Raw genomic sequence first — 25,528 nt, 5'->3', positions numbered from 1 at the left:
TCAGCATGTTTCACATGCATATGTATATGGCTGTACACAATCATTAATATGATCATCGGCTGACACCTTGTGGTCTTGGTTGGTATAAAATTTATTTTTTAAATATTAATGCCATAAACTTAAAACTGTGACATAACCATGGGAAAGTTAAATTGCATTGTATTGCATATGAGCATTGTATTTTTATGTGTACAAAATGCATGCTATTTACATGGTTAGTTATGATATAAAAAACTACATATATTATTTTATATATACACATACATACATACATATATATTATACATTCTGTACAGTCCTAGTATTCATCTGACAGCTAGCAAGTACATCCACACAACTGGTCTTAAAGCAGTGGCTCTCAACCAAAAATTCTATCATATAATTTTAATATCATATTAATCTAATTATATTCACATAATCCCAAATAAAACAGACACAATCCCACTTACAAAACTGAACAGTCATGAAAAGTTCATGTATTATTAACAGAAGTACCAGAGGTGCATATCAACTTGATAGGAGAGTCAAAACGGTTGAGAACCACTGTTTTAAAGCATTAGTATGATTCGGAGCATGAAGAATGAACATAAACAAATAAAGGCGAAGTTGACGTGTGCTCTCAGTGTCTCTCAGCTACATTTGGTTTTCAGAAGCTGATGAACTTTTCGGCTCAAGCTGGGGCTCCACGGCTTCACTATACTCTTCATGTTAACCATAGGACGCCCTTTTTTCACATCCTCATGTCCAACAACAAGATATTCCAACCCTACAGAAAGAGAAAAGCAGTCTCAGTCAACAAAATGATCAAGTCGGAGATCACACAAACTTGTCGAGGCTTCCCTGCGACTTTTATTAATAAAATAGACCAGATACTAAATCGCTACATTATATTCCTAAGCGACAAGGTGTGAAATCTCTAATAGTAAAATGTCTAATAATATATATTCTAATAATATATTTTCTTTACTATCACTTTTTATCAATTTAACACATCCTTGCTGAATAAAAAGTATTGATTTTATTTTATTTTTAAAAAGAGCCCATATTACTGACCAGTAGTGTATATTGTTATTACAAAATATTTATATTTTAAAAACATAGCTTTTTTATTATTATTATTCATCCTACAAGTATCCTACAAAAGTATCACATGTTCTGAAAAAATATTAAGCAGCAGAACTGTTTCCAACTTTGATAATGAATCATCATATTAGAATTATTTCTAAAGGATCATGTGATAATGATCCTAAAAATTCAGCTTTGCATCACAGAAATAAATGATAATTTAAAGTATAATAAATTTAAAAACAATTATTTTAAATTGTAATAATATATCACAATATAAAAAAAAAATTCTGCATTTTTGAAAATAGTAATAGTAAAAAATTAGTTAAGTTTCCAAACTTTTGGTCTGTATTGTATATATATGATAATTAATTGATAATTAATTACCTTAATTTACTTTTTTTTTATATAGCCAAGATTTAACCTTTTTTCCATGTAATATTTTAGCTTTATTTTAAAGTTTTAATAATAGTTTTCAGTTTTAGTTAACAATAACAAGACTGATTAGGACAACCTAATAAAAATCAAAGAGACAATGTAAAAAAATAAATGCATTTAGTAACACCATAATGAAAATGGAGAATTCTGATTCTTCCTATACACACACACACACACACACAAACACACAAATACATATACATAAACATATACATTATATGTATATATAAAATTCTCTCCAAGCAAAGTACATTTTCTATTTTAATGAATGAGCATAAGAGTGAAATAAACGTAACCTTTGCTTCCAGTCTGTCTACACAGGCAAAACAACAAAACAAAAAAAGTTATCAGAATGTGTCCGATATATCATTATAACAAGTAACTATTCTTCCATGAAGAATTCCGAATTCAGCAGAAAACTCAGAAGATATCCACAGAATTTACCCTTTAATTGCATTGCATTTAATTTGATAATACCTTTATCTAAACAAGGTTCTCCGAGGTCCATTTAACACATCTGATCGTGTTTAAATCCATTGCACAGAATTCAGCAGGGAAACAGATCGTTCCCCACAATTAATATATATTTTATGGGGGAAAATGTTTAGATTTCATATGGGCTAACAAATCATGTGTGCATGTCTGCTAACCTGGGAAAAGTACAGGGCATGTGCAGCCTCGTGAAGTCCACGACTCGGGATAGAGAATCTGATTTCCACGAGAGAGCCTGAGGCGCGAGTTATCCCACAACACCTTAAGAACCTTAACATCCACCTCAGCGTGAGAGCCCTTATCATGAGCAGCCAACACTCTCACCTTCACTGCTGCAACCCCACAAGAACACACACATCAGTTACAGCAACTCCACAGAACACAGAGGTGAAGTGAGTGCACAGCCACGCTTTTACAAGCTACTTACCATAAACATATTTTGCATTGCAGAATATTTTGCTGTTTCCAAGAACTTGCTGTTTGCACACACATTTGTCTGTCAAGAAAAGAAATACCCACCAATTAAAGTATTGGCTGTCAGTTTCATTATGTTGCTATGACATCCTAAAAACAGAAATGACATTTCAACAGCACATGCCTTTACCCCAGACGAGACAATAAACTTTTTATGGGAACAAGACTGCGCTGTTATCAGCTCCAAGATTTTCATGTAATACCTGGATGACTAAGGGCAGAGAAAAGCTCTTCTGTTCGAAACAGATGATTTTCTGCCGTACTGTTGTGATCTGATTCTAGAGACCTAGACAACAAACACACATAGAGCACACATGGTTATACATCTATAAGTAATTTATATTATAATATTCGCTGTAAAAGAAATTAAAGTGATAAAACATTTTATTTCCATATAAAATTGGTTTTATTGTAAAGAAAGTAAGCACTCAAAGATGTTTGGCATGTGACTTACATTTAAAATGAAGAAAAATAGCATTTGGAAACTTGTATTGCTTTGATTGTCTTACTGGATCATTTTAATGAGATGAACTACACCTATGGATGTACTTGAGGTGAACTGACATCATAAATTCACCCAAAAAATCTGACTTAATTTAATATTTGATCTATACCAGTGTGGTATTTATTTATTATAACTTTTTATTTTATTTTTATAATTACAGTATTCGTTTTAATTTCCATTTCAGTAATTTTAGTCATTTTTATAAATTTATTAGTTATATGTCTATGTAGCTCTTATTTATTTCAATTTCAGTTTTAGTAATTTTATGTACTTTAACTTTAACTTCAGCTAGTTGCTAAACCAACAAACTATTTTCTAACTCATTTTCATTTTTTTTCATGCTTACATTTTTAATCTAATATTATTTTTTATATTTTATTGCAACTTTATTTGAGCTACAAATAATGTATCTTTAAATAAAAACACTTATTTTGGCCCAACTTAACTACAAAAAAAAAAAAAAAATATCACAACTTCACATAGCTTTACCTTCACAGAAATAAATTACATTTTAAAAATAGATTTAAAAAAGTATTTTTAAATTGTAATAGCATCTCACAATATTTCTGTTTTACTGTCATTCTGATCAAATAAATGCAGCCTTAGTGAACATAACAGACTTTCAAAAATAAATAAATATATTGCAAAGTTTTGGATGTCAGCATATTTTTTTTAAGTAGTTTAAGTTATTTCCTTGTAGTCTCATTTATAAGATGAAAATGACAGCAAATAAATGTCCTTTAAAAATATTAAACAACCAGCAAAAAGGTTCATAATCACCTAATAATGCAGTCTCCTGTGTAAGAGTCACAGTCACCAGCACACTGGCAGGGCTTGCATCCATATTCATCAAAACCCCAGTATCCCAGCATGCACTGGTCACAGTATGGTCCAGCCACCCCCGGCTTACAGACGCAGTCTCCATTATCAGGGTTACAGTCTGTGGAACCAGCACGGTTACACACGCAAGCTGCAATTCAGAAAGGAAGATCATTACTCAAACCACACACATCAGATCAAAAGATATTAGTGCTCCTTTTCAGTTTGAATGGGTTTAGTGTAATGAGTTTCTCAATGAATAGAAAGACACAAAGCAGTCCAGACCAGACTGATGTTTTGCATACACATTCATTAATTATGAGCCTGTGTCATCTGATGATTAATCTGTCTGCCTCCACATACACAATAAGCGTGTTTACACTCATGCTGAGATCCCATCACTGTTCTTGTTACCCAACATGCCCCAACTCGCCGCTAGAGCCATTAGCATTCCGAGCAGGAACAACATTCAATACCAAACATCCCCTCAATGTGTGCACGCGTGTGTGTGCTACAGCATCGGACATGTTCGCTGATCTGGTGAGTTCCAGAATTTTGACATCATCTAGGTCAAGCTGTACACGTAAACAGATCCTCAAAAACTCATTTCCATGCACACGCTGGCGAACGACTGGAGACCAGGAACGGAAGTGTACGGCAGGGAAATCACAGACACTCCACATGCCATTTTAAGCAGCTTTTCAAAATCTGAGATTAATGGCTTTCATCTCATTCCGAGACACTAATACACACACACTAAAAAATATGACCATGCATAAGGAACACGGCATCCCATTTTTTCACACTTTGACAGCTGTTTTGTTGTAGTTTAAATGAATGCTGCATAAATGAGTTGATTGTGCATGATTGTGTCTTACGTCTGCAGGAATCCGGGGCAGTCGAGGGTCTCTCTGGGTCTCTGTAGAAACCTCTCTGGCAGTGTTGGCAGTGACGGCCGCTGGTGTTGTGAAGGCAGTCACACACACCTCCACTCCGCTGACCCGAGCGTAGCCATACGGTTTCATCAAAGTGACAGCTCTCTGCGTGGCCGTTACACTTACACTCTATATAATGAATACACAATTACTGGGTTTTTACAAACAATAACCAAATTACAGATCATCAGATTTTTTCTGACAAATTGGTTGCCAGGTCTGTGGTTATCCTGCAAAACTGACTTTTTATTCTATGGCCTGTATCATCTAATACGTCCAATACTGCAAACTAATCTAAAGGTTTTTTATTTTTACTCTTGTTGTTTATCAACCAACCAACAAAATTCCAAATGCAGCTCAAATTCCGAATGCAAAAGTCTCTAAAATCCATATTTAAAATTTAAGGCCATGTTCACACATACACGGGTTTTTTCATAGTAATTTCTTCTTTTGTTTACAAAAATAATAATCTCCATCCACATGAAAATGCATATGCATGCTATGATGTACTGTCAAGAGCATGCAAAGCCAACAGAAACCTGAAAAAGTATGCAATAGGCAGAAATTACAGCGCTGGCTCCGACAGTCACAAGCCAAAAGTGACCTGGTGCTGTGTTTGCATGTGGACGAACAGCCAAACAGTGTAGAAAAAGCTGCGTTTTAAAAATAACCATGTTCGTGTGGACAGAGCCTAAGCATAAGCTGGTTTTGGTCAAGTCATTATTAGTCACAGAACTCTTTAACAGATCTGGCAACCCTGCCATGGAATTACAACTACAAACTTATTATAAAGGTAACAAAAGATTGTATTTTAGATAAATATTTTTTTTTATCAAAAAAGCCTGAAAAAAAAAATTGGCAACATTTTCAGAAAAATGATGAGCAGCACAATTATTTTCAACATTGACAATCAAAAGAATGATTCTTGAGTAGCAAATCAGCATTACCAGCATATGTAAATTCAGCTGACATCACAGGAAAAAATGACATTTTTAAATATATTACAACAGAAACAAGTTTTTTTTTTATTGCAATAACATTTCACATTATTACTGTTTTACTGAATATGTGATCAAATAATTGCAGCCCTGGTGAGCATATAATATTTATTTCAAAAACATTAAAAAATGTTTTGCAGAGCCCAGACTTTTAAAGAGTAGTGTAAGGACCAGCTCTTTAAACTTTTTCCAGTATCAAATGGTCACCTTCAGTGTTGTTATGTCTGCGTCAGTACTTGGTTTAACACTTACTAACACACTGGTGAGCTTCTCCAGTTAACCCGTTAGCTGCTTGCCAAGGCCGGTCGTTGTAGAGGCGATCACACCGTTCACAATGATCCCCAGTCGTGTGATGCCGACACACACATTTACCGTGCACCTGTGGCAGAGGCCCGAAAACACAACCACACACTGTTACACCTTCACCTTAGCAGACCTCAGTTCAAAGGCTTGTTAAAAATCTTGAAGCAGAGATTTACTTCGTTGATGCTGGAGCATGTTGAAGATCAGCTGTGTTCATTCTAGTGCCAAATATGTTATCATACCGCAACCTTTGCCAAACTATAAACCAATAAGATAGACCAACTCCCAATAACTTTTTTTTCAATACTAGAACCCAATTGGCTAGTTATTTATTTTTATTTTTTACATTGTTTAAATTGATTTTTAGATTCACTAGGCTACCGCTGACTTTATCATTCAAAGGTTCGGGGTCAGCAGTTTTTATTAATTATTTTGGGTTAAACCGATTAAAAATGACAGTAAGGACTTCTATACAGTTTTAAAAAAATCTGTTTCTGATAAATGCGGTTCAAGCATTTCCCAAGGAACACACATACTGATAAAAATGTATAGTCTGAAAGCACTGTAACCTTTGCATAAAAGCATATGTTAAATGTAAAAAAAGCAGTGCTGATTTCAACATTAAAAAAAAGTTTTTAGCACCAAATAAGAATGATTTCTGAAGGAGCGCGTGACACTAAAGACTGGGGTACCCATGCTGAAAATCAGTTTTGCTGTTACAAGAATAAATAATACTTTATATTCAAACAGAAAACAGTTATATCAAAAAAAGTGTAATAATATTTACTGTATTTTTGATTCAATAAATTCATCCTTAATGAGCATAGCAGTCTTCTACAGAAGTGACTTCTTTGAGAAAAATTCAGAATTGGAGGATATTAACCCAACCTTATATATATTTTTTTTACATCTCACAATTCGGTAGTTTTTTTATAATAAATAATTGTGACTTTTTCCTCACAGTTCTGAATTTTCTTAACAATAGATCACAATTCTGAGTTCATGTCCCACAATCGCGAGATGCATCAAGATAAAACATCACAATTACCTTCAGCTTCAGAAATGTTCCCCCTAAATTTTGGGACGCTAGTGTAATTACAACATTTTGATGGATTTTAATGATCTCTAGTCATACTTGCTAAGACAGTCCATCTTATTATCACTCTACCACTGATTAGAGATTTGAAAAGAGCCCTAATTCCTTTAATTTGCTACAGTCAGTCATTCTCTCCTACATCTAGGAGTTATGTGCTCAATCTCTCGCTCAACGGTCCTGTATAAAAACATCCTCCTCGCCCTCAATGTCCATGATTACCTAATGCTAATATCCCAGACTCAGCCATCCGTCGAGATGCTTCAAATGAAAGCACAGATAATTATCATCGGTCACTCTCCAATACGGAATGAAAACAAACAAGCGAAAGAAGAATTCTTGAAATATTTGGGGAGAGAAAGAGAAGGACAAATGAGCGCTTCAGAGGGAGAAACTGGCAAACTGGCAGCGCTCCATTCCCTTGGCATCTGAAACACTTTCACATGTTTATCATCATAATATGGGAGGAAGCGCACTCAGACGCACATACTCTCCCTGCTAACCAAAACATTCCTGCAGGGGCACACAAGGGTTGCGTGTGAGCACGTGTTCATATTATGAGTGTGGATGGACAAAGCATGTCACAGCGACCATGTTTGTCTGCATGTCTGGGTGGCTAGCGTGTATGTCTGTGTGCATGCTTGTCGATTGGCACGGGGTGTGTGTTTTGTCTTCTAGATCAAACGGTTTAACCTTTGATAAGCTGACGTGTGTGTGTTTGAGCGAGTAAGACTAATTGCTGTTATTGTCTGATCACAGCATGCAAACAATAACAACTCAATTAGCAAAAGAGGCGAGCAATGCAGTCCCTCTCGTTTTCCTCTCTCTGCTTTATCAGTATTCCTCCCTCCGTTGTTTTTCTGCTTGACTTTGTCTTTTTATCCTTCGGTTGCTATCAGTTTTATCTCTCCACAGAGATAGAGAGCCAAATGAACAGCAAACACATGGCTTATATAATCTGAAACAAAGACTTGAGAGTGAGAGGCGAAAGAGAACGGTTTATGTAATCATACGGGAAACATGTTTTCTGGGAATGTTGATAACCGCAAATAATGGAAAGTTGTTTGCCGTTTTTATTTTTATTTTACAGTGCCACTGTTCTCCTGTACAGGGATGAAATCTCAAAAAATTCTGTCATCTGCTATTAACCTTTGTGTCATTTCAACCTGTATGATTTTCTTTCTTCAGTAGAGCAGAAACTGTTTTTGCTCATATGATTAAAGTCAATGAGGTCCAAAACTGTGTTGGTGATGTTTAATTAAAACTCAAACTATTACAATTATTTTTGATAACTTGAATATTAGGACTGTTTCATACCATGCTCTGTAAGCATACGGTATAAAAGAATGACTCTTCCCACTATACACTTACCATGTGTTTAACAGGAGTGTGTGTAATCTGTTGATCACCAGCAGGCACACACTGGTCTGCATGTCCATGGCACAAACAGCCTCCCTTTAAAATGAGGTCATAGATGGCATAGTGGGCAATGGGCATGTTGGCATCAGGGAGTTTTTGCTGACAGGAGCAGGACTGCGGCTGAAGCAGACGTATCCGTATGTTAGTGATACCAAGGAGGACTCGGGCATCAGTACTGTACGGATCCAGTTTGTCCCAGGGTGACAGTGCACGGTAAATGACCTGCTCAAACACAGATGCATATATCAAAAAAGATCACAGAGTAATGACCTTACCGTTTTCATTTAAAAAAAAATCAGTGCTAGTTATTAGTGGGAATTGAACACTATAAAAGCTAAATATTTATGTAACTTAATGGAATCAGGTTAACTTTTTTTTTTTTTTTTTGAAAAGTCAAAAATGACTCTCATTGTTTATCTAAATTAAAATGTTTTTTTCTAGTTCACCGAAAAAATTAAAAATGTACTCACTCTAAGGTCATCCAATATGTAGACGATTATATTTCTTCATCTGAACAAATTACATCACAATGGATCCTCTGCAGTGAATGGGTACCGTCAGAATAAGAGCCCAAACAGCTGATAATAAAAAAAAAAAACACAACCCACACAATTCCAATCAACTTTTTATTTATTTATTATTGTTTCTGGCTAAAATCTGCATAATTTCGAGGTCTATCCATAATATTGCTTACTACAGTAAAAAAAAAAACATCTGAATCAGGAGAATGAGAATATGTTGTCTTAAACGGTCTTAATAATGGATCGGTTTAGCATCTTCATTACAAGACTGTTAACTGATGGACTGGAGTGGTGTGGATATTTGTGGATTATTGTGATGTTTTTATCAGCTCTCCTTCTGACGGCACCCATTCACTGTAGAGGATTCACTGATGAGCAAGTTATGTAATGCAACATTTCCTAAAATCTGTCCCGAGGAGAGAAAAAAAAATCCATATCTTGGAAGGCCTGAGGGTGAGTTAATTTTTGGCAAATTTTTATTTTTGGATGAACTTATCCTTTAAGAAGGTCATCATCATTATTTACCCAACAATGCATCTCACGAATGTATCTCCCCTGTAACGTGAGATAGTGTACGAACACTCTCACCTCTCCATTGCTGCAAGGCTCTGCTGTGGAGTATTTCTGAGTGCAGCTCTGTCCATCCTCCAGGTCGAACACTTCACTGCAGTTGTGTGCATACAGCATCAGAGCACTCCATGTGCGTCCAAAGTCCTGCGAGCGCTCTATCACCATGGCAGCAGGGCGTGGTGACCGAAATATGATAATTAGGTGGGAGAAGTAAAATTCCACCTCCAGATCCACCTTCAGAGTTTCAATGGAAACACCCTGAGCGGACTGCCACCAGGTCGGTGGGTGTTTGAAGGGTGAGTCTGTCATGGACGCAGGCGGGTGTGCGCGGTGCAGTACTGAAGCATCACACACCTCACAATCAAACACACATCTGTTCATTTTGTAGACAGGCCTACAGTAGTGTTCTGGTGAGGACGAGCCACACTGGGAAATCGTCTGTACAGGACGCCCGACTGCCAGGTTCCCCATGCGTGGATTACACACCCGATTCTCACATCCTGGTACATATAAACAAATAAAACTTTTTTACAACACATACACAAACAAATTGACTGAATGTAAAATAACGCACATTCCAACAGAACTAGATTAGCTAATAATCAGATTACTTTTTCATAGATTACATGAGTATTATTTACATAATGGCAGTAAATTTCTCATGATATATTGATTCGCTTCAATTATTCCTTTTCCTCTTGTAAATTATCTTTTATAAAAAAATGCAGCATCTTATATGGAGTTGCCATTTTTTCCAGTTTTATGAAACGGCACACACCAGCCAGTCAGGTGAATACAGAATGGAGAGGCAAAAACTTTAATTTGAAATTTTTCTGATTTAATCAATCATTAGCTTTTCATCACTTCACAATCCCCGTGCAGTTTTTTCAGGAACTCCAGTTTGCAAAACTTAAGTTGGTTAAAATGTAATGCACTTCACGATGTTGAAAACTAAGATTGAAAAAAAAATGAATTTGGTCAAAAGTAATCCGAAAGTAATCAGAATACCTACTGAGTGTAATCCAATAGATTACGTTACTAACTACAATTTAATTGACTAGCGTTTGTAAGTTTGTGGCGCTGTTTATGAATTTATTATAGCCTATATATGTATCTATTACATTTTGGGGAGCTTCCGTTGTAAAAACTTTTAGATATTGATATATTTTAGATATGTTTAGCTATGCATGTTATAAAACAAAATTCCGATTTGGGTTGCACGAGATTGAAAGACTAAGATTTTATCCACATTTATATTTTTAAAAAATGGCGTTTTAAAGTCACTGAATAACCCATGCACTGATAAACATATAAACAAACACTTTTAAAAAATGCAATTATAGTACAAGAACAAATTAAACGGACTTTTAACATGCTTTAATACTCTGCAATTGCAGAATTAATCTGCAAATTGGTGGGATTCGGCCACATCTGGATGTTGGGTGTGTATGTATATGCAAAGTTTGTTTTTGTTTTGCATATTTAAATCATCCCCATCTCTTTCTCTCCAGTTCGTCAGACACCACGAGTCTCTCTTCGGTTGATAATTTGACGACTTGTTTTGATCGCACCTGCTGGGTGAATAGTTTACATGCGTAAAACACTGACCTGAACGCACGGGGTGAGGAACGCTCATCAGGAACGCTGCGAACAACACACATCTCCCGGGCAGCTCCATAATAGTCATCAATCCAGGAAAAGAAGAAGAAAAGAAGAAAAAAAGTCACAAATTGCATGTATCAAACCCCGCAAGGCGTTTTAATCCACAATAGGCACGGGAACCTGAATCCGCTCCAGAGCCTTTCAGACTGCGTGTAGGAGCACGATTTCATTGGCGTGGGTTGGCCAGGTGCGCAAACGCTGAGCGAAGGTGATCTGCTCCAGTGACAAACAGAAACTGTTCAGCTGAAATAGGACACGACTCTCGCGCGACAACGCCATTGGTGTGTAACTTCACACAAGCGTCTGTCAGAGTCACTTCTGTCCCCGGCCCGCTGTGCGCGCGTGTTGCTCTGAGCGCGTCTCGTGGGGCGGCGCGTGTTGCTCTGTAACACCTGAGCTGGAATCTGGAGCCCCTCTGGGTGACAGGAGCTTTGAAGAACAAGTCACGCCCCTTCTCCCAGCATTTTTCTCGATTTAATGAGCATTCCTGGCATGAGTCATTCAACGTCAGAGCTGGCTGTGCGCTCTCTCTCTCTCTCTCTCTCTCTCTCGCACAAATGTAATGTTTACCTAATTTAACTAAAAGGACACTTTCTACTGAGTTAAATTATTAATTAGGCTAACTGTAGACTTTTTAAGTTATCATTTGTATATTCAGTTATTTAATATTACACGAAAGTTTGTCTTAATGCCCCATATATAATAGTTTATGCATGATAGTTTATAAAAATAAAAGATCAAAAAGGGGGTTTGCAGCAGCCTTAGAATAATCTTCTTTTTTTTTTGGTTCCCCAAATAACCTTTCATTGAATAGTTTTTCTTACTGTGAAGAACATTCTGAGGAGTGCATTATAATTTAAAGAACATTTACCTAGTTTCACATGAAACCATCAATTCCAAAAAGAACCTTTATTTTTAAGAGTAAAGGTTAAAAAATGACTAATAGGGTTTTGATGCAAAAGCCTCTAAGTGCATCTGAATTTTTTTTCTATAATGTTTATGCTCAGTTATTTCACTTTAATGGTAGTGTAGTGAAATTACCACATGGAGCCTGAGAAAAGTGCTAATTTTAGTAGAAAACTTCAAATAGTAGGCTATTTAAAGGCTTTTGCCTCTGAACTGAGATTAAATATAATGTTTTATATAAAATGTAATTTCAGGTTAAGTACACACATTATTTAAATGATCATTCAAAAGTATTTTAATAAACAAAAGCTATTTAATACAGAAAACACGTAATTCTGCATTCTGTATTTGTAGACTGTGATAAACATTGTTTCATTCAATTACATTATTTCATTCTGCATTCTATGTGACACTGTTTCACACTGTTCTTTTCTCTGTTATCTTAATTCGATTCTTGGATGACGCTCATTAGGACTGGTTCCAAAATATGATTCCTAATGTAACTGAAATCAAAGGATAAGGATATTTTGAGATTTAAATCATGTGAAATCAGCTGACAGGAAAAGAGAAGAATGTAGGCTATATCGATTTGGTGAAGGCTTCGTTTTAAGATTGGTCAACAGGAAAGTAAAGGTCACTTTCTGAAAATATTGAGAAAAAAAAGTACTTGTCTGGAATGCGGATCTGCAGAAGATTTCCGTTCTAATCCGCTAGCGTGGGTTTTTCAGGCAGCTCTGCTAAGCTTTGATTCATTCACAAAGCACCCAACACATCTTTGAAAAAAATAAAATTCACATGACTAACTTTTATTTAAAAACTCATTTACTTTATTTTGTGCTGCAGATATACATGATAAAATAAACGAATAGACCTGGAAAATAATCGCGTGTTTTATCCAATCCATCCTGTCAGTCATGTAAACATTTTACATATGGCCTCTTTTGAATAAATTGTAATAAAATGCAAAAAAAAAAAAAACTCCTGGAAACGTCTTTAAATAAAAGATGCATTAAATGTGAAAGATCTAATTGCATGCATTATATTTACTTATTTATTTACTTACTTAAGCGTAGGCATTGAGAAATGCACGTAATTAAGATATTTTCTACAGTAGTCAACATTTAAAGTGGATCAAATGCTTTCATCAAAGTTGTCCTAAAACCTAAAACCAAAATGCCTTTTTGACTGATGCATTTCAAATGCTGACTACTTTATTTCATTCCAGACTACCATCCTGTGTTCATGTGGTGCTATTACCCGCCAGTGCACCGTGTGGCGCTGTTCTCAGACGCGCTCTTCTCTCCCGCCGCAAGGTCAAAGTGCGCTCGTAGTCCTTCCCTCACTCGGCGGCAAGGCGTGCGAGTGTGCTACTATAGCTTATGCTATTTAAATAAACAATTTTTTCTTCCTCAGTATCCATTTAGCTCTACAGTCATGGTATGTTCTACATAATCGTTTCCTTTTGGCTTAATATTTGAGGTTTTGTAAAAGAGCGAGGTGGTTTTCATTCATGAATAAGCTGAGAATGCGGCTGCATGTTAGCATCTGGATCGTAGAGCGGACGTTGTTTTCAGAAGCGACCAGTGTTTTGTTAGTAACCCTGAGCTCGTATGATCAATGTTTCCACTTGCTGTGTTGCAATCTAGTCAGCTGCCTCTCTAGATGGTGTATAACATGCTCTCTGTGTAGAAAACTAGCTTGCTCTCCTTGTGACAAAATCTTAAAGGTGTTCGTGTTGTAGCTCTGTGTTAATTTCGCAAGTAATTCAGTGGAATCCAACAAGAATACCATAAGACAGTTAACGAAAGTTTCTAATCAGATTTATGTATTCGCTAATTCTAACATTATATAGTCAAATCCTCTTTAGACGCCTGCATTTTTTATTTTATATCTTATGTATTTTTTTTTTGCAGTAGTGTCTTTGATTTTTTTTTTTTTATATTAGTTTCTTATGATATTCCTTAGAAGCATGTTAAATTACCCAATCCAGTCTTATTTGGGATTATGCTAGAAAAGTTATCCTCTTTTGTTGCTTCATGCTGGAGTTCTAAAAAATAATTCCTGTTAGAATCTTTAGAATTGGTTCCAAATTCTGATATGAAATTCAAATTTTTCAAATTCCGTATCTTACACCGAACTCTTTTTCTGCAGAGTTTGCCGCTGAACCCCAAGCCCTTTCTGAACGGTCTCACGGGGAAGCCTGTGATGGTGAAGCTGAAGTGGGGCATGGAGTACAAGGGCTACCTGGTGTCTGTGGACGGCTACATGAACATGCAGGTATGTCTGATTAGAATTCACAATTATAAATCCATCAGTCATTGATGCTTGTGTTTTTTATCTGCTAGAAACAATATCCTTAGTAAACTAGCAGGTCACAAAATGCAGAATATCGAGTGTTATCTGAATTTATATGGGTTAATTGAGCTATGTTTTCTAGCTGGCCAACACAGAAGAGTATGTGGATGGAGCATTGGCGGGTCATCTCGGAGAGGTGCTCATCAGGTAAGGTTTTAAGTTGAAACTCAATTTACAACTATGTATTATCAGAAAATATAATAACTTTTCCCTTTCTGCAGGTGTAACAATGTTTTGTACATAAGAGGAGTAGAAGAAGAGGAGGAAGACGGCGAGATGAGAGAATGAAGAGCGATTGGATTTCTTCTTCTAATCCGATTGGATGATTTATTGGTTATTTTGCAGTTTGTCCCAGTTTTATGTGAAGCTGTGTCTCTTTTCTTTGTAAAATTGTTAGTTATTTTTACACTGTAAAAGTTATTGGTGGCACAATGACAAATAAATTGTGCAGTTTGTACGTTTTTGTTGTCGTTTCTTTGACTGTGATATTTAAGGTCAAAATGGAATCAGAATTGACTCTAAAAACTTGATGCAACTATTCATAAGTGCATGTTATTCCAAAGAAAAACACTGTTTGTCTTTAACAACGAGATTTTGTGTTTCAGCACTAGTTCTGAAATATAATACCATGTACAGTATCTGGTAATGCCAACTGTCCAGTAATTGCAGATGGACAGAATTAAGTCCCATCTTGTGTCTTTTTAGTTGACACTGAATATCAAGTTCACTTGGTTACAGTTTACATAAGTGGTTCATGAATGCTAAAGTTCACTTTAAGAGTTTATTTACATTTATGCATTTAGCAGATGCTTTTATTCAAAGTTACTTACAGTGTATCCAGGCTATGTATTTTTTTATTTTATTTTTTTTACCAGTATGTGTGTTCCCTTGTAATGGAATCCACGACCTTCTGCTCTGCCACAAGAACACAATTTATTTAACATTTTCTAAATGATCAATTTGAACGCAAATGCAGTTTTAATGAAGTTATACAATATGTGTAGTAATAGTTTATTTAAATATCCAATATAGTTTGATATTAATCTAAAGTCACATGTTTTCCCCAGTAGTCTCTCTGTATAATTCTGAATGTTTGAGGATGTGTATAAACTTGCTTCATCGTTGTTTGAAAACAAATGTTACATTTTCGGTGGATTTTTTGTGATAAAGTGGCATTTTCACAGATTTAATGATGAAACAAAATACAAAGGCATGTAAATTCTTCACTGTCACTCATATTCACTAGAAATGCGTTTCTTTTTACATTTTTTTCACAACGCCTTTTGTTTACCTCATACACATAAATCGACTGAAGATGAGCTCCTCCCTCACTGATCATGGGTCATTCAGTTACCTGTTTACTTTCCGACCTTCGTCCAGTTTCCCAATTTTGGCTTCGCTAAATATTTACCCACTCTTTTACCCCTGAGCTCTGCTCTGAATAACTTGCACCACAGTTAACCTAGCAATGTCTGCAAGCAGTTTCAAACTTTTAGTCAAGAATGCAACACAAGTGGTGTTAGTTTGTAGAAATGGTGAAAAGTACCTGACCAGAGATGGGATGCAGACGCTGGCTGTCGTTGAGAATGGCAGTGTGCTCATTGGACAGTAAGTCTTCTTTATTGTGATCAATTCAGCATGTCTGGAAAACGCTCATTGTGTGGTATCTCATAGGCTATGAAAAATGTATTGCATCTTTTAGAACAATTTTAATGAGTTATTTTATAGTAAATGTATTTACACGTAAGAATACGTACATTAATATTTCATGGCTCCCTTAAAGAGAGATTAACAATGTTAAAAATACAAGAAGCGGTCCGCTTTTAATTTTTTATTAATTATTTACATATTGGGACAATTTACACAGAAATTTGAATAATCTAATTTGGGAGAAAATGTTTCTTTTAGGGTTATTTTGGCTAGTCTCCAGTAATTATACATGAAATAAAATAACAATTTAAGTTTATGGGCTGTGCTTATTTATCCGAGTGTGTGTACCTGGTATTTATCACATCGTGGGGACAAAATGTGTATAACCAAATACCAGTGAATTTCGATCTTGTGGGGACATTTTTAGGTCTCCATGAGGAAAGCTCATAAATCATACAGAATTAAGTTTTTTGAAAATGTGTGTGTGTGTAGTGATGGACTAATTAAAGCTGTTGGACCATCAGACATCATTGAGTCTCAGTTCAAAGGAGCAAAGTTTGACAATGTTCTGGATGCTTCTGGCATGTGTGTCATCCCTGGTAAGTGTAACATCTACCACCGTTTCTTTTGACAGTTCCTTAAAAAAAAAAGTTGAAAGAATCTTAACATAATGTTACAGGCCTGGTCGATGCACACACACATCCAGTATGGGCCGGAGACAGAGTGCACGAGTTTGCCATGAAGGTTTTGCTCTAATTTTATTCCATCTGTTCCTACTCTTGCATTTTATATTATATGAACATATCTTTAAGTCTTTGTGTCAGAGAAGCTATCTGAACAACATCAAAGCATCTTAATACAAGTAATGAGGCATTATCATTGTGCTCTGCTGTGTGTGTACAGCTGGCCGGTGCCACATATATGGAAGTGCATGAAGCAGGAGGTGGAATCCATTTCACAGTGGCACATACTCGCTCAGCCACCGAGCGACAACTATTAGATGGGTTACAGAGCCGCCTGGAGCGCATGATGAGAGCTGGAACCACACTGGTGGAGTGTAAGAGCGGATATGGGCTTGAGCTGGACACTGAACTCAAGATGCTGAGGGTGATCAATTCAGCCAGAAACTCACTGCCAATCGGGATATCAGCAACATACTGTGGAGCCCATGCAGTACCCAAGTACATAGTCTTTATAACAAACAATATTACTGTTTTTGCTGTCATTTTGATTAAATGAATGCAGCCTTAGTGAGCACAAGAGACCAACCCCACCCTAAACAACCCTTCATTTGTTTAACATCCATTTTCTCAGAGGTAAAACTATGGAGGAAGCCACTCAGGACATCGTGGCACAGCAGCTGCCCAAGATAAAAATGCAAATTGCTTCAGGTGAACTGCAGGTGGACAACATTGATGTATTTTGTGAGAAAGGTGTGTTTGATCTGAACTCAACACGTTGCATACTCAAGGCTGGCAAAGATATGGGCCTCAACATCAACTTTCACGGCGATGAACTCCATCCCATGAACTCGGCACATGTAAGCATGCATACGCACGTGCTTGAACATTGAAATTGTCTTGTTTCTTGCATCATCTGTGTCTCTTCCTTGTCCACCTGTCTAACAGCTTGGCGCAGAACTTGGCGCTTTAGCCATCAGTCATTTAGAAGAAGTGACAGATGATGGAATTGCTGCAATGGCAAAAGCTAAAACATCAGCAGTCCTCCTGCCCACCACGGCCTATATATTAAGGTAAATAACTACAATGTGGATGTTTTCCATAAAATAATTTGAAGAAATCAGGGATTTGATTCTCCGTGTGTCTGTTGAAGGCTGTCTCCACCACGTGCGAGAGATATGCTTGATGCTGGAGTCATAGTGGGCCTTGGCAGTGACTTTAACCCCAATGCCTACTGCTGCTCAATGGTGACCACAAGACTTTTTTGAACAAATGTTATCAGTAGATATTTAACGTGACCACTTCATTTCATTCTGTTTTGTCTGTTTGTTAGCCTATGGTCATGCATTTGGCCTGTGTGCTGATGAAGATGTCTATGCCAGAAGCTTTGGCTGCAAGTACTATAAATGCAGCCTACGCTCTCAACCGTTCACATACGCATGGGTCGCTTGAAATCGGGAAACAGGGGGACCTTGTGATCATCAATGCACCACGGTTAGATCATATCCATACAGTAACTACAGATCTACGAGGGGAACTGCTGAACTGATTACGTTCAGTGGTTGTTTGAATAAGGCATAAAAATAGTTCGATATTAAAAAACAAGGTTAACTAACACAAAATCTAATTTAATTTTAAATAAACATTAACTGAAATAAAATTAAATATAAAGAAAACATTTTATTTCTGCTAGTTGCCAAGTCAAGATTTCTCAATTTGGTTTATTCAACTTTAAGTACTTAAAGTACATTAATTACTCACCCTCATGTCATTGCAAACCTGTAAGACTTCCCTCCGTTCATCTACAGAACACAATAAGATATGATGCATCCCGTGAGCTCTCTGACCCTCCCATAGAGAGCAACGATCCTTAATCGATCAAGGTCCAGAAACATAGTAAGGACATCTGTAAATAATCTATGTGACATCAGGGGTTCAACCGTAATTTTAACAAGCTACAAAAATACTTTTTATGTGCAAAAAAAGAAATAAAAATGTATTCAACAATTCGTATTCCTTTGCGTCACACTAGTGCAAATTTGGAGAATATCCACTGAAGGTAAACGGTATATGTTGTCCTGTGTCAGCATCACCACGCAGATACGTTTTTTTTTTTTTTGTTCAGATCAAAGTGTAAACAACATAAACAGCATACACCATTTACATTCAATGGATATTGTCCAAAATGGCACTACAGTGACATGGAGAAAACAAATTGTTAAAGTCATTATTTTTTTATATTAAAAAAATATGTTTTATATTTTCATTACATAACGACATGAAGGTGAGTAATTAAAGACAGAATTTTAATTTTTGGGTGAACTATCCCTTTAAGTACAACTGTTAAAATATTTATAATAATGACAAAACACAACAAAATAACTATAATCAGTGAAAAAATTAAAACATGATGAAATAAAATCTGTTATTGAGATTCAGATATAGAGATTGGATTATAACTGGTGCTTGATGGGACTTGATAAGGAGGTTAATATAATATAATTCCTCTGTTGCAGATGGGAACATCTGGTCTACCAGTTCGGAGGCCACCAGGAGCTCATCAGATTTGTGATAATCAAAGGCGAGATTGTTTATGAAAATGATAAAGTCTTGAACCTTTGAGGATCCTGCACCATGACCAATCCCTCAATGAATCAACAAAAGATCATGTGATCAAATTTTATTACCATGATTAGTAAACCTCATGAATCCACGCTGAATGCTAAAAAAAATGTTTTGTTGATAAAAGAAGATACATAAATAATTTGTATAAATATTCATATAAATTAAAGGTTATTCTGTTAACAGAAGCTGTATAAACTCATACAAACTTGTTTTGTATCAGTGTGTCCCTTCATCTTTAAAAGGATTCTATCAACGTAAAGGAAATGCACGGTTTAATACCAGCTCCACCTTCTCTCCTCCTAATGCACATGCATCTAAAACACACAGGAGTCTTTGATTGGTCAACTGGTTAGCTGTGGCGATCAAGTCAGCTGTTGGAGAAGAAAGAGAAACCAGATTTAAATGTTCAGCTAATTTACTCCCACAGGAAAAAAAAGAAAGATTTAGTGGAAGTTGTTATATTTATTTAGTTGAAATAAAAATAATTCTCACTTATAGGTAGCTTTACCGTAGGCTTAATAATAAAAGTGATATTCTTTAGTTGTTGAAAGCTATCGAATAAACTAAAACGACAATTTATGTGACTGCACTGAAATCTGTTCTGAATAAATAAAGCCAATTTGCTTCATATTTACCTGGGCTTGGGGGCGGGGCATGTGGTGAAAAGCCTCCATGTGATAGGATAGACTCCCAGGAGTTATTGTGTGAAAGTGGGAGGGGCATCCAGTGCAAGTTTCCCGGAGCAGCAGGCAGAAAAAGAACATCAAGCATCACTGCATCTGATAGAGCTTAAGCAGAGAGGAAAAAAACACATATTTGATTGCAATACTACAAACATGCTGCGACTAACACTCTAACTTCAAGCAAAAACATGTTTGTGTGTGTGTTTTAAATGTGCACCTCTCATTGTCAGAGTGAAGTAGCCAGTGTAGCAGGAGGCGGGGCTAAATGACTCAAGTTCTCTCTGTGGGAGGAGCTTGTGAAAGGTGTTAACCTGCAGCCCCACAGCAACAGCCTGGACGTGTCGCCGCTCATAACAAAAAACCCGTGGCAAAGTTTCACTGGCGACACGTGTCAGCCCCAGGCGGGAGGTCATGGGACTAGTGGGCGGCGTCGAGAAGTCTTCATCTTCATCTTCATCATTACTGTCATCTTCCTGTTCTCCGACTAGAAACTCCATGGCGCCATCAAACAGCGAAAAATCTGCAGGGCACAGGGACACAATGATCTCTTTCTGTAAATTCATATCAAATTTGCTTTTCACAAGCAATTTTTTTTGTCAATATTCATTGTTAATCCTGATTAGCTTTCTGGTAAACTGTGAAATGATGTGCAGGATGAATCCAGTCATTTTAATGGCTCTTACCTCTCTCTGCATCATCCTCCGTTGCGAGCGGTTGCAGAGGTGGTGCCAACCTGAAAAAGATTGTATTATTATTATCCACTCAATAACACCAGTTCTTCTTTATTATACAGAACCCAAACATCCTTACCTCTTTCTAGGACTAGTACTGCTGAACAGTTTCCGCTTCACAGGTGTCCTGTTAGGTTCAGACCTGTGGTAAAAACAGTCTTGAAGGACAGTTTACCCAAAAATGAAAATGTAATAAAATAAAGATATCCTATGATCTTCCTTAGAAAATGGAAAGGAGGGCTTTAGCTGCTCAGTTCCATGCAGTGAAGTTATCAAATCTCATGTACACTTCTGCTTATGCTGCAAGACATTTTCGGATGATTTTTGGACAAACTTGTCTATACTTATTACACAAAATAACACACACACCCCTCTCTTTGCCGTCGAACTCTAGGACTGAGTGGAGCTGATGGAAGATCTGAAAACTGTGTTCGCCCACTGTCCTATAAAAGACAAGAAAACAGAAGTATAGCAAAAAGAGTTATACTAAAATTCAGTTTGGGGTCATTAATGATTATGTCGTTGGTTGTAGTGTTATTTGTTACCTCTCTATGATGGTAGCAGGCTGCAGTGATGACACACTGAATGGCAAACTGCCGTTTCTCTCTATAAATTAACTTCTCACATTCTAATTTCATCTCTCCTCCACTGATGAGACCAGCTTCCCCTGCAAACACACGCTCAAATTAGTCACAGGAAGAGTGCAGGGTGAAAGTATCAAAACCTGAAATGGTACAGCAACACATTTGGGTACTGAATTTATTTCATCACACTAAACAGTACTTTACAACATTTTTCCATGCTTAGTCCATTCAGAAACATATCTATTTTTACATAAACACTAGAAACACTCTCAAATCGTTTGTATTGCTTCTCACCGTGTCTGTTTTCCATGAAGTTATGTAATGAAACAGGAAGTGGTGGGTAGCTGAAAGATCCTCCAATCACAGCTCTCCCCAGCAGACTGCCCTCGTCCACCTGCTTCAGCCAGTGGAGGAACTGCCGGACGGGCCGTAACCCTCTGTACGGCATCACGGGGTGAGACCCTGTGCCTGTTTTTATGTTTGAAAAGAACAGCATTGGATTCTTTTAACTCTCAAATAAGTCTATAGTTACTATCTCAAGCTGCATTTGATTAAACAAAAGTACAGTAAAAGCAGTAATATAGTAAAATATGATTACAATTTTAAATACTTGTTTTCCATTCTATAATATTTAACAATATAATTTAATCCTGTGATGCAAAGCTGAATTTTCAGCAGCATTACTCCAGTCTTCAGTGTCACATGATCCTTCAGAAATCATAATGATGTGCTGATTTGGTGCTGAAGAGACATTTCCTTTCATCATCAATGCTAAAAACGGCTTGTACTGCTTAATATTTTTGTGGAAGACAAACCAAAAGTTCAAAACATCTTTTATAACCTCATAAATATCTTCACTGTCTTTTTTTAATCAGTTTAATCCTTCCTTATAAAGGTTATAACTTTTGTCAACAGATCAAAAATCTTACTTAGCCCGAACATGTAAACAGTAGTGTACAGTATATTATGTGTCTGATTTATAAAGGTGTTTAAGTCACCTGTGCAGTAAACCTGGGTCAGCGATGTGTTGGTAAGATATTCAAAAGATGTAGCTCTGTCAACTGCACTCCTGATCAGCTTTAGTCTAGTGCAGACAAGCAGTGCCACTGAATAGAACACAAAAATCTTAGTTGACAGCTTGTCTATAATAATAATGATACAGAGACCGTGAAGAAATCTATTTACTTGGATAGACACGGCTTTGAATGTCAGGCTGTGATGTGGAGAAAAGCTTGATCATGACTGGCTTGTCTGATGTTCTGTCTGCCAGCTGAAGCCACCGATACTCCTCGATTTCAGCCCTTTGCCCATCTGTAAGGGGACAGGTTTTCAGTCTTTTGGCTAAAGATGCATATTGAGCATATTTCTGTGTGTACCGGACGTCCCACCTTTCCTCCTGACACGTTCTGGTCGACCCACAAAGATCACAACACCGATGATGTCGCAAATGTGGCCTTGTGGACAACTTGGAAGCTCCTGTCTGTTAAACACAATCACTTAGTGCATTTCTTTGACTGCAATTCAAGACTATAAAGGACACCGGATTGTGATTTAGTACACATACCCACAGATGAATGCATGAGGCAGGTCTGGTAAAACCCATTCTGGTGAAACCTGGTTCTTGGGGATGATAGTTATCTGAGCAGCGGGGTTCCTGGAATTAAGACTGATCTCTGAAGGATGAGATGCATGAATAACATCCATGTTACAACTAAGAATTAATTATTTTTTTTAAATCTTATTCATATACTGCAACATGCACTAACATTCAAAAGTTTGAGGTTGTTTTTAAAAGACATTTTTAAAACATTAAGATAAAAAATTACATTTGAAAATAAATTAAAATAAAAAAAGTTAATTTAAACTGTAAAAATATTTCACAATTAACTGTAATATTTTAACCTTTTGATCATATAAATGCAGCCTCGGTGAGCATAAAAGACTTCAAAATCAAAAACATAATCTGGCCGACCCTAAACTTTTAAACACTAGTGTGCATGTCATAACTTCATATGTTAGATGTGTTTAATGTTCTCTCTACCAATGTGTGGCTCTGAATCCTGCCCCGTGCGGCTGCTGTAGCTCTCCTTGACTCTGTAGCGACACAATCTTACAACTTGACCCGGATGAAGGATTCGGTACCATTCCAGACAGACTGTGTTCCACAGTACAACACAGGCACTGGATGAGCCGTCACCAACCTGCAGCTCTGCCTGAGGAAAACAGATTGATAGAGGAACTTCAATTCAACATCTAACCTTGTGATGCATAACTAAAATTATACATTTTAGACTGGCATATAGATGAGATAAACAGTTGAAGTTAAAGATGAATAGTTGAAATGAGAAGTGCCCACAATATTAGTCAATAAAAATATAAAATATCTATTGATATACTGCATCTGTGCTTCCTACTAGACTCTTTCTTACCAAAGCAACTTGTATTCTTCTAAAAATCACTGCAGATGTATATACTGTTAACAGATATTTGCATGGAAAGGGATGTCATATATTTGATCTCTGACCTTATAGGGACATTCACATTTATGATCTGCTTTCCCGAAATAAATCAGTCTGGATTTGTGGAGGATCCGCACACACAAAGCGCCCCGGTAGCGCCGCGATCCACTCAAGAAATGTCTGCGTACTTCTGCGAGGGAAACCGTGGACCCAATATCTGCCACCAGAAACAAAGGCATATGCATGAATTTCATTTGTGTTCCACAAAAAAAAGTATGTCATGCAGGGTAAATCATTATAGGATTTATTATTGATTTATTTCGAGTGAATTATCCCCTTATGTTTGAAGGTGAATTTGACCCATGTGTTTCATGGTTAAAAGCCACTAGAAAATAAATATTTTGTCATGACAGTTTCTCTACTACTGTCTAAAGTTTAGAATCTTTTAGAAAATGTTTAAAACTCATTGAAAATATTCAAATATTAGACCCTGGACCACAAAGCCATAAGCAGCACAGTTATATATATATATATATATTTGTAGCAATAGCCAAACAATACATTGTAGTAATATGCATTGCTAGGACTTCTTTAGGACAAATTTCAATGCGATTGTTTCAATATTTAGATTTTTTTGCACCCTCAGATTCTCAGTCTCAGTCAAATATTGTTCTATCCTAACAAACAATACATCAATGTAAAGCTTATTTATTTATATATATTTTTATATACATTTATATATATCTCAATAATAAAAAAAATACCTTTATGACTGGTTTTGTGGTCACATATTTATTTAGGTCACAAATTTATTTTTTTCTTCAAATACTAAATACTAAAATCCAGTTAATAATACAATAGTGTTAAATATTTTTAAAGGGGAGGTGTTTAGGTGAAAATATGGGTCGCAATTTATATGTTTATAAGTGAGTGATTTCCTTCAAATGCTTCCTCGATAGGCATCTTAATACACACCCTCTATCTCCTCCTCCGAGTCCTCCTCCGCGTCGGGTTCAGAGGGAGCCGTGTCCCGCCACATCTCTCCACAGAAGTCGTGATTATTCCACAGCGGCAGATAGGAGCTTCTGCGCGCTCTGAGCGGACCTGCGCTTGGCTCTGCTCCCGTCCACGGAATGGCCCTCACATTGACGGAAGAGAGCGCCCTCAGAGCCGCATCGCCTCCGGAGAGTCTGTCCACCTCCAGACTGCACACATGAAAAGACGCGCTATCTTCCCCGCGGCTGAGCTCCACGTGCCGTATAACGGAGCCGCAGTGGAGCGCGTTGACGCTGATGAGTCTGTTCACAGCGGGATCCAGAGACACACGGACCTTACAGTCTCCATCCGTGAGAGTGGCGTCAAACAGGCTCTCCGACATGGAAATGCTGTCCGGGAAACGAAGCGCGAAGTCCGCGTCTCTGCCATAGCGCTCCAGAGAGATCACGTACAGCGGCTCCGAGCGGGTTCGCGCTCTCGGGGAGGAAGATGTGTTGGATAATAACCTGTTTAGGGTCTTTTTGAGTGTGCAGCACTCAGAAGAGCTACCTGACAGCGCGGCCAT

At 37.0% G+C, this 25,528-nt stretch overlaps 4 protein-coding genes across 4 annotated transcripts; 2 read left to right on the top strand and 2 right to left on the bottom strand.

Annotated features, from left to right (window-relative positions):
• Nucleotides 1–73: 73 nt before the first annotated feature.
• Nucleotides 74–13,163, bottom strand: ntn4 (netrin 4). Its single transcript, XM_052561044.1, has 10 exons — nucleotides 11,241–13,163; nucleotides 9,651–10,132; nucleotides 8,494–8,763; nucleotides 5,979–6,105; nucleotides 4,672–4,857; nucleotides 3,755–3,944; nucleotides 2,673–2,755; nucleotides 2,423–2,491; nucleotides 2,154–2,327; nucleotides 74–766 (listed from the first exon to the last, which is right to left on the bottom strand). Exons 1-10 carry the CDS (start codon nucleotides 11,317–11,319, stop codon nucleotides 630–632), a joined length of 1,797 nt encoding a protein of 598 aa, XP_052417004.1. The 5' UTR covers nucleotides 11,320–13,163; the 3' UTR covers nucleotides 74–629.
• Nucleotides 13,164–13,427: 264 nt separating this feature from the next.
• Nucleotides 13,428–15,012, top strand: snrpf (small nuclear ribonucleoprotein polypeptide F). The gene is made up of 4 exons (XM_052561046.1): nucleotides 13,428–13,637; nucleotides 14,352–14,477; nucleotides 14,638–14,702; nucleotides 14,777–15,012. The coding sequence occupies exons 1-4, from the start codon at nucleotides 13,443–13,445 to the stop codon at nucleotides 14,841–14,843; spliced, it is 453 nt and encodes a 150-aa protein (XP_052417006.1). The 5' UTR covers nucleotides 13,428–13,442; the 3' UTR covers nucleotides 14,844–15,012.
• Nucleotides 15,013–15,963: 951 nt separating this feature from the next.
• On the top strand, nucleotides 15,964–19,719 carry amdhd1 (amidohydrolase domain containing 1). Its single transcript, XM_052561045.1, has 9 exons — nucleotides 15,964–16,163; nucleotides 16,698–16,804; nucleotides 16,885–16,949; nucleotides 17,109–17,386; nucleotides 17,520–17,745; nucleotides 17,834–17,958; nucleotides 18,039–18,132; nucleotides 18,219–18,379; nucleotides 19,402–19,719. Exons 1-9 carry the CDS (start codon nucleotides 16,024–16,026, stop codon nucleotides 19,505–19,507), a joined length of 1,302 nt encoding a protein of 433 aa, XP_052417005.1. The 5' UTR covers nucleotides 15,964–16,023; the 3' UTR covers nucleotides 19,508–19,719.
• Nucleotides 19,720–19,731: 12 nt separating this feature from the next.
• On the bottom strand, nucleotides 19,732–25,528 carry si:ch73-71d17.2 (RPA-related protein RADX). The gene is made up of 15 exons (XM_052561043.1): nucleotides 24,943–25,528; nucleotides 24,033–24,184; nucleotides 23,550–23,721; nucleotides 23,073–23,181; nucleotides 22,897–22,988; nucleotides 22,694–22,819; nucleotides 22,507–22,614; nucleotides 21,803–21,976; nucleotides 21,470–21,591; nucleotides 21,294–21,367; nucleotides 21,004–21,066; nucleotides 20,877–20,926; nucleotides 20,411–20,713; nucleotides 20,146–20,298; nucleotides 19,732–19,881 (listed from the first exon to the last, which is right to left on the bottom strand). The coding sequence occupies exons 1-15, from the start codon at nucleotides 25,526–25,528 to the stop codon at nucleotides 19,760–19,762; spliced, it is 2,406 nt and encodes an 801-aa protein (XP_052417003.1). The 3' UTR covers nucleotides 19,732–19,759.

Source organism: Carassius gibelio, chromosome B7, assembly GCF_023724105.1.
Source record: "Carassius gibelio isolate Cgi1373 ecotype wild population from Czech Republic chromosome B7, carGib1.2-hapl.c, whole genome shotgun sequence".
NCBI lineage: Eukaryota > Metazoa > Chordata > Actinopteri > Cypriniformes > Cyprinidae > Carassius > Carassius gibelio.
This window is presented reverse-complemented; position numbering and strand designations above follow the sequence as displayed.

Excerpts from the sequence above, each read along its gene's own strand:
- snrpf (XM_052561046.1), top strand. The coding sequence starts at position 13,443 with ATGTGGTGCTATTACCCGCCAGTGCACCGTGTGGCGCTGTTCTCAGAC. Across the intron at positions 13,638-14,351 it reads CATTTAGCTCTACAGTCATG|AGTTTGCCGCTGAACCCCAA; the intron begins GTATGTTCTACA and ends CTTTTTCTGCAG. Across the intron at positions 14,478-14,637 it reads ACGGCTACATGAACATGCAG|CTGGCCAACACAGAAGAGTA; the intron begins GTATGTCTGATT and ends TATGTTTTCTAG.
- ntn4 (XM_052561044.1), bottom strand. The coding sequence starts at position 11,319 with ATGACTATTATGGAGCTGCCCGGGAGATGTGTGTTGTTCGCAGCGTTC. Across the intron at positions 10,133-11,240 it reads TCCTCACCCCGTGCGTTCAG|GATGTGAGAATCGGGTGTGT; the intron begins GTCAGTGTTTTA and ends TATATGTACCAG. Across the intron at positions 3,945-4,671 it reads TGCCCCGGATTCCTGCAGAC|CTTGCGTGTGTAACCGTGCT; the intron begins GTAAGACACAAT and ends TCTGAATTGCAG.
- si:ch73-71d17.2 (XM_052561043.1), bottom strand. The coding sequence starts at position 25,528 with ATGGCCGCGCTGTCAGGTAGCTCTTCTGAGTGCTGCACACTCAAAAAG. Across the intron at positions 23,722-24,032 it reads AATGTGAATGTCCCTATAAG|GCAGAGCTGCAGGTTGGTGA; the intron begins GTCAGAGATCAA and ends TGTTTTCCTCAG. Across the intron at positions 21,368-21,469 it reads CCTGCTACCATCATAGAGAG|GACAGTGGGCGAACACAGTT; the intron begins GTAACAAATAAC and ends TGTCTTTTATAG.
- amdhd1 (XM_052561045.1), top strand. The coding sequence starts at position 16,024 with ATGTCTGCAAGCAGTTTCAAACTTTTAGTCAAGAATGCAACACAAGTG. Across the intron at positions 16,164-16,697 it reads GGCAGTGTGCTCATTGGACA|TGATGGACTAATTAAAGCTG; the intron begins GTAAGTCTTCTT and ends GTGTGTGTGTAG. Across the intron at positions 17,746-17,833 it reads ATCCCATGAACTCGGCACAT|CTTGGCGCAGAACTTGGCGC; the intron begins GTAAGCATGCAT and ends CCTGTCTAACAG.